The sequence below is a fragment of the Pygoscelis adeliae genome, unplaced genomic scaffold, assembly GCF_000699105.1.
Source record: "Pygoscelis adeliae isolate BGI_AS28 unplaced genomic scaffold, ASM69910v1 Scaffold183, whole genome shotgun sequence".
In the NCBI taxonomy this organism is placed as follows: domain Eukaryota; kingdom Metazoa; phylum Chordata; class Aves; order Sphenisciformes; family Spheniscidae; genus Pygoscelis; species Pygoscelis adeliae.
Genome location: NW_008824536.1, coordinates 2,235,258 through 2,243,041, shown reverse-complemented (window position 1 = coordinate 2,243,041; position 7,784 = coordinate 2,235,258). Strand labels below are relative to the sequence as shown.

The 7,784-nt window shown below is 37.4% G+C and overlaps 1 protein-coding gene across 2 annotated transcripts in view; it reads left to right on the top strand.

Moving 5' to 3' along the window:
* TCF12 (transcription factor 12) overlaps positions 1-7,784 on the top strand; it is a 182,359-nt gene that overhangs the window by 42,829 nt on the left and 131,746 nt on the right. For both annotated transcript variants that reach the window (XM_009321587.1, XM_009321588.1), the window contains exon 4: positions 4,368-4,441. In XM_009321587.1, coding sequence (XP_009319862.1) covers positions 4,368-4,441 — 74 coding nt within the window. The remainder of the gene's footprint in view (positions 1-4,367; positions 4,442-7,784) is intronic.

Below are 7,784 nucleotides of genomic sequence, written 5' to 3'. Positions count from 1 at the left end.
AATGTGTGGAACTATATCTTGTCTTTACTTGTTTATCTGACTTGCAAATTTTGGGTACTTTGTTAGAATATAAATGATTCTATTATGTTATAAAAAATATGAAGTCTACTATAAAATGAGAAATACTTTCTATTTAGAATCAAGAAGAAGAGGCTGTGAACTAGTCTTAACCTATTGAAATTTAAGATTTTTAATTGAGATAGTATTTCTCCATCAAATAATATTTCTCTTTGCATCTCCTTTCTAGTAAAGTCTAGACCTAAAATATAGTTTTAGGTAATAATTTATATCGTTCTTCACAATAGACCTTTGCAATATAGGGTCTAATGGTATATTGATTTGTTTGGGTGTCTAAGATGCAAAATACAATCAATGCTGTTATGGTTTGTGCTGTAGGTTTTTTTGCAATTGATTTCAGTTGTTGAATCTTATCTGAAAGAATATCATTACTCTGAAACAAAATTGGGTAAAGAAGCTATAAAAGATAGAAACTCATACCTTGAGTACCTAGTATAACAATCTACAATGTGATTTTTTTTTTGTCAGATCATTTATTTGATCAACATCATAGCAGATGGTAACCCTATAAAGTATATTATCTGGTTTGCACGAACATTAGAGCCTGTGTCTCTTGAAGTAAGTTTTAAATATGGTCTTCTTTGTCTTATACCAGCAAGAACAACAACTTTCACTTCAGTTTGATTGTAAGATCCAATTTTTTTTATTAGATGAATGTTTGGACCTGTTTCTTCAGGATGAATACATATGTTGAAGTAATGAGGCAACAGGTTTCTTCAGCTTTTCTTCTAGAAGAGCTTGAAATGCTCACAGCACCATCTTAAAAGTGACATTAAGCAAAGCATTTAGAATTCAATGCATAAAGCCAGAAAGCATCCTCGTGACTGCTTGGCCTGATCTTCCCAAGGTGAGTGAGGAACACTCAGCCTTTCCTGCGGTCTGGCTGGGGTCCCGGATTTGGGCTGTGTTCTGTCTGTGTGGCTGGCCGAGGGCAGGGGTGACGTCCTGCCGGTCCTCCCTGGGACAGCGGTAGAGAGTGTAGTGGAGGTGCTGCGTGAGCCAGAACCAGCCACAGATCGCCAGCTGAATCTGCTTGAACAAAGATCAGACTTACTGAATTGCTCCCTAGTTAAATTTACTACTGTGTATCTGCTATAGGAGTAGCTGATTTTGATTGAGAACTATGAAATCAACTCATGAGTCATTTCAGTTACTTTCCATCCCCAATGCCTACTAAAAAAAGGAAGTGGGGGTAGAACCTCATTATACTTCTTTCTGCCTGACTGCATGTATCTGTTTTATTAGACCTTTATAACATGCAGTTGTTGAATTTCCCCCTTTTTTGCATTGCCTAAACAGATTGAGATACTGCAGCCTTTCCCTGTGCAGCATGTTTTTCAGTGCTCTGCTAACTGTCACAGCTTTCCTCTGCCCTTTAACATCTGTGATGAATTAGTGGATACTGGAATTGGACACTGCGTTTCCTTGTGGGAAGGGGTTATACGAAGGTGATTATCCCCCTAGTTACTCCATTCTGTTTTGTGTTTCCCAGGAAAATGCTTGAACCCTTCTGATGACACTTTTGCTTTGAGACTTTATTCAATTTCTTACCATAGTGATTCCTGTGTTCTTTCTTACTGTGTGTTCCCCATTTCAGGCTCTCATCCCATCTGGAAGGTGTATCTTATGCTCCTGGCTCATTCATGTAGGGATACCTTTGGCTGTATTAAAGTATGCGTTGTTTGTGCCCAGCCTGCTAGAGTTTGTCTGGGTCTTTGTCTCTTGCAGCATTTGGTTGTTTTTCGTCTGTCATCGGTGGAAAAAACATTAGTGTATAAACCAGAAGAGATAGACATATATCTGATTTCCTGGTTGAGTGTTGTTGGCCAGCCGGTTCTCTGCCCATTTGGTGTGTGCTATGTTGATGGGGACTGAGGGCAGCAGGGGTGGTGTTCCAAGTCAAATCCAGATATCAGGCAGCAGTAAGTCAGAGTGCTGGTGTTCTATATGCAGTGTATTAAATTCTTCCTCGTAGCCTTCAAGGAGCTTCTAAAGTGTGAATGCATGTGCCTCGTGTGCAAATTCTGACTAAAGGGTAGGTCTATGTGCAAGCCTGTTTTGGGCTTGTAAGAAAAGAAAAAATGCTGCATGAAAAGGAGGGAAAAGGCACCTGGCAGAAAAAAGGAAATGCATTGATACTCCTAACTACTCTAGCTAACCGTACTGGGCTTTTTTAGAAGAAATAATTCTGAGAACTATTTAGAAATTAGTTTTCCTGCCCATCTTAAACCACTACATTTTGTTTTAGAGCTGTTTCTTTAAACAGTTTATTTGCATAATTCAAATGGTAGAATTAAAATATGAGAATTTTTGGCTATACATGTGCTGATTTAGCAGAACCTTAACATAAGTCCTTATGTCCCACTGACTCAAATTTTTAAGAGTAACATGTTTTACTGATTAGGGGTCATGCATCTAAACACTCTATGCATAACCATTATCTACTGACTTATTTCCTAAATGGGTTGATATAATGTACTGTGTCTTAGACTTTCCCAAAGATTTTGTCTTGCAGTAAGATATTTTTCTCTCCTCCCCCCCCTCCCCCCCAAGCATCTGTCTCTTCTGAAACTAAAGCAATGGAAGACGTGTTATGATAATGGCCAGATTACTAGCGCTGTTGTTTCTGGCAGAAAAGAGTCAGTTGTGCCAAAAGATTACTTTTGCCTTTGTCAGTGCCAGCCACGACTTTTTACTCAGCTCCTGGACCAGTTACTCATTGAAACAACAACAATGCTGTCAGCTGCAAAATGCAGCAAACTTCCACAAACTGCTGGCTCAATGTAGTGGTGGTTTTCCATTTTCAAAGAGCGTTCTCCAGCCTTGAGGACCTTTCCTGCAGTACACAAAAGGTGTCTATAGTTTTTATCTGGGTGATTGTACTGTACTTTCAGTTTAACACACCTTCTGCAGGCTGTCTTTGTCAAAACAGTATTTTGTAGCTTCATAAAACACATTTCTTAAGGAAATAATGATTAGAATACTATTACTCCATAGGTAGTTATTTACGGTATTTCCTTGCATTTTATTTTGTAGTGTGGCCAGTCTGAGATATATGCATGAAAATTTTATAGTTGCAATATAAAGTTAGGGTTTATGGATGATTGTATGGAGTAACTTTCATTCAGCTCTTAAAATTGTGACACTTAGTTCTTATTTATAAATTATGACACTATAAAGCTTCATAAGTAGTTTATACTATACATCACGTAAAGAATTTATGCTCTATATCAAAACTCTTTATGAGAGAAGTTTGGGTGACAGGGAACAAATGAGTTGTGTTTTGTAGGCCAAAGTGTGTGGAAGTCTGCAATTTAGGATGGAACTGTTCCACCTGTCAAGAAAAAAACCCAACACTTGTGATACAGATAATCAGGAACCTAATTACTAGAATAGTAACCTTATCCTATATGAATGAATTGGCTATAGGAATTCAGGTACTTTTGCAATTAGTTGTTTTGAAATGCTATTTGAAGATGGTTTGACCAACTAACTTTGAATAGAAAGTAATTGGAGAAAGTGTTGGCAACAGTATTTATAATTGTTGGCTAGGTAATACATGGGATACATATTCTGATACTGAGTTTAAAGATCTCCCTATTTTTTTCTTCCCCTTTCTCTTTTGAGCTGTAACCTGGATTTGCATAAAGGGAACTGACTCTAAAAGAACCGTTACAGAGTTTAAAAAGATTCCTGTTTTAGTAGGGCAGTGAGTCTCTGTGGGTTTTTAAGCCATTGAAATATAACCAGTCTCTCTTGCCTTTTTTTCCCCCCCTTATGCTAAAATATTTTGCATGTCATGTAAAGACCAAGTAGGGGAAATAATTTTGCACATTTTACAATACTTAAGCAAGACATGAGAGCAAAGAGTAGATAACAAGTGTGTTTGACAGTATGTGCTGCAATATTCAGTGCTTAAGATGCAGGATAAATCAGGCTGTGCAAAAAGCCAGGCTAACATCGTTGTGCTCGTTTTGTTACTCATGCTAATTTCTTATGGGTTGGGTAGGGCAGACACTGCAGATTGGCAAATCTTCTTGACTTTTTATGCTCCTCTATTCAGCAGCTGCAGGTGTCCAGATGAGTAGGTTGCTTTGTAGCCAGCTTCATTAACAAGGAAACTGTTGATCTTAAATTTTGTTTTTAGAAATACTGCTTTAAGTATACGAAAGCAGATGAATTTGCTTTTAGTGTATGGAAGCAGATGAATTTGCTTTCAGGTTGCATCAGAGAACATTATGCTTTTGCTATCTTTTCTTATAGGTCTGTATTTTTCTTTTTATTGCTAGGTATGGATGAGCGAACAGGTGCCACATCCTGGGGAACAAGCGGTCAGCCAAGTCCTTCATATGAATCTTCAAGGGTAAGGTTCCACATAATGATTCATAGTGAAAGTTTACAGGAGTGTACAATGAAAATCAGCAGATGATTTGGCAATATTTTTGAAGGGTAAGCTCCTTTAAATACACAGATTAGCGTCTTTTAGAGACTTTAATGACTTTGATATGCTGCAATAGCGATTCAGATTTCTAAGGCTAAAAAATATATAGGTTAAGAATTTATGAAAATAAACCATACATAACTGTATACTTGAATGATGAGCATGCGTTTTATTTACCTTATGGTCAGAAAATGAAAATAGAAGTCATGTTACTTATTCAAGAGCAGATTTATTGGCAAAGTGTATTGCTGATCCATTAACATTAGCCAGCTATAGTATGTGCTGTGTCATGATGTTGGAGAGAGGCTTCTCTTTTTAAATACCTTCCTCCTGTTCCCATTGCAGCTTCATTCATCCTGCTTATTGAGCTAAAGGTTTTTGATAATATCTAATATCCTAAAATAACATTGCCTTTTAAAAACCCAGCTCGGTCAAAATCAAGCTTTCCCCTTAGTAAATCACATTCCCATTCATCTACTCAATTTTTTTTAATGAATATCTATTCCCTAAAAAGCCAAAAAGCTAAGTATCTAATGAATTAATTACTAGAAATGCACAGCACAACTGATGGGCCTAGTCTAAATAATCTGTTCTGATTTCAGTATGCTTGAGCCAGAGAGCTGTGTTAGCTCTTGCACCTTTGCAGCCTTCTCTTGCTGTGGAATGAAGTGGGTGGGCTTGCAAGGTCTTGTCCAGCTCACTGAATATTGTTAAAACCTCTGACTGATTTTGGAAGAGAGCATTAGAAAGATTTATCAGGAAGTCCTAATTTTTCCATTGATCTTCGGTAAATAAATTATAATAAAAAGATAGAAGAACTTTGTGGGTTGCAGAAGTATTTCTGTGCAACACAGAAATTAGGCATTCTTTTAAAACATCCTGCGTAATTTGAGGCCTGAGGCCGAGCCTTTAGATGCCTTTTCTACATTTGAAATGGAATCTTATTATGCAGCTTTACGTAACTTGTATTCTTATTGTAAGCGTTTGGTGTTTTGACACTCATTTATGATGTTGCTGATCAATTTTAATCAATCATGAGTTAAGCTGACCTAACTGGAATTTGAGCTTGTGATTCATTGGCTGCATGGCTATATTAATCACACTTTTTTTTTTAATGTTAGAGGATCAGCCAGCTAACATTCCAATAATGTAAAGTCAGGGTGCCTGGTGTGGTGGTCTTTTTTGTTTGTTTGTTTGTTTCTTGTTTGGGTTTGGGTTTTTTGGGGTTTTTTTTGGTTGTGGGTTGTTTTTTTTACTATAACTGAAGATCATGACTAGGAAATTTAAACACTGGTCAAGGATCAAACCCTCCACAAATTATACCGTTATACCCTGAAGTTGGTAATAAAGGCAGATGTTAGTGCTCTAACAGAGGTATACCAGAAGTTAGAATCATGGGAAGAGGTTGGTGCTATTTGGGTGTATCATTAAGAAAAGCAAATGTAAATGTAGCTTTGTCTTGAGCCCTATGGAAGGCTTCAGGAAAAAGAGAGATGTTAAATTCTTATACATGTCAGGTGTCCCTCTCCCGCCAGCAATTGCAACTTGGACTTAAAATAGTTTATATTTAAAAAAAAAAAAATACAGAGAGAGCGAGACAGACAGAAAAAAAGAAATTTATCCTCCCAGCAAACAATTCTTGCTGAATCATAACTTGTTAGGACAGTTTCAGCTAAAGCCAGTTGGACTCTAGCTAAACTGAATGTATTGTTATGAGTTGATGGAATCTATCCCCATGTTAGAATGTTACTGAAGTATTTCTTCCTCTGCTGGCTAAGTGCAGAGGATTTTTCTGTTGCATGCTAGTAACTTGAGATGATACTGAGAGTTCATTCTGAAGCACCAATTAGTTACAGCTTGTGATGGTTTTTTTCTTGTTGTTTTTTTTTAAAGAAACTATGTTCATTTTTGTTTAAACTGGAGCATACTGTTTTTAATAGGCCTTTCTTAATTCAAGTTAAATACGTTATAAAGTGTGTTTAATTTTAGAGAATTGGCAGTTAATGCTGTCTGATTTTTTCAGAAGGTTAGAGGCTTTGAAAATATGACATGTAGATTTATTTCCCTACTTGTATTTGTGGCTGAATTTAATTATTTTATAGTATGGCTTTGTGTGCATCATTATAAAACTTAGAACAGGAGAAGACCGAATACTTGCATACAAACTTTCTTGATTTATAAACTAAAACTGAAACAATCAGGTTCACCTCTTCCCTCTGCCTCCCAAAACAATGTTTTGTATGTTTTGCCTTCTCTTTTTTAAAAAAAAAATCATAGTGTTGAGGTGGTGAAGTTTTCTTCACTTTGATAGGGGATTTTTTTTGTCTAAAGGCAGCAAAAATCATGTGGAGGGGGGGAAGAACCCCAATAGTCCTAAATTCTAGCGAAAGATTATTATAAATTTAATATTTTTACAGATGTCTTCCTACACTAATTTTCTTTTTGGAAAACCTACTAAATTATATAAATTTAAGAGCAAATCTCACATTAGCACAGAACGTGACGTTAGACTGTCCATAAAATTTCTCCGTGGGGTCAGTTTAGCTGTGAGCTGTTGGCTCCCCAGTCCTGAAGCATCGGTACAGCAGCAGTTCCTGAGGGGATCACTGACCGGGTAGTGGATGCTGGTAGGTTTAGATTTTCATGAGTCTGATGTGGTTGGGTTGTCTTAGGAGGCGTCAGCTTCTGGTGCTAGGCTTTGAAAGATTACAAAACATGTGCATCTCCTTAGTTTTATGTAGTATATGATCTTCATGCACTGAGGAATAAGTAAGGCCTGTCCCATGGGGTCGGGATAGATATTATGCAGAATCGATGTGAAGTGGCTATCTAAAGGAATTCAGAGGGTTTGGCGGCTGAATATAGATTTTTGTGCAGGCCTTGAGTACACCTAAAAATTTGATAGTGGGAGGGGAAAAAAACCCACAACTTTCTGTAGAGGCCCTGCATGAAGCAATAGAGAATGGTTGTCAGGGATATCGTTTAAATGACAACAGTTTTCTTTTAAAGAAAACTGAATTTCTTTTACAGGAAAACTGTATTAACAATTAACATTGTCACTGAGGATGAGGAAAAGGCTGAGGTACTTAATGCCTTCTTTGCCTCAGTCTTTAGCAGGCAGACTAGTTATCCTCAGGGTACTCGGCCCCCTGAGCTGGACGACAGGGATGGTGAGCAAGATGAACCCCCCATAATCCAAGAGGAAGTGGTCAACGACCTGCTACGTCATCTGGATGCTCACAAGTCTATGGGGCCAGATGGGATC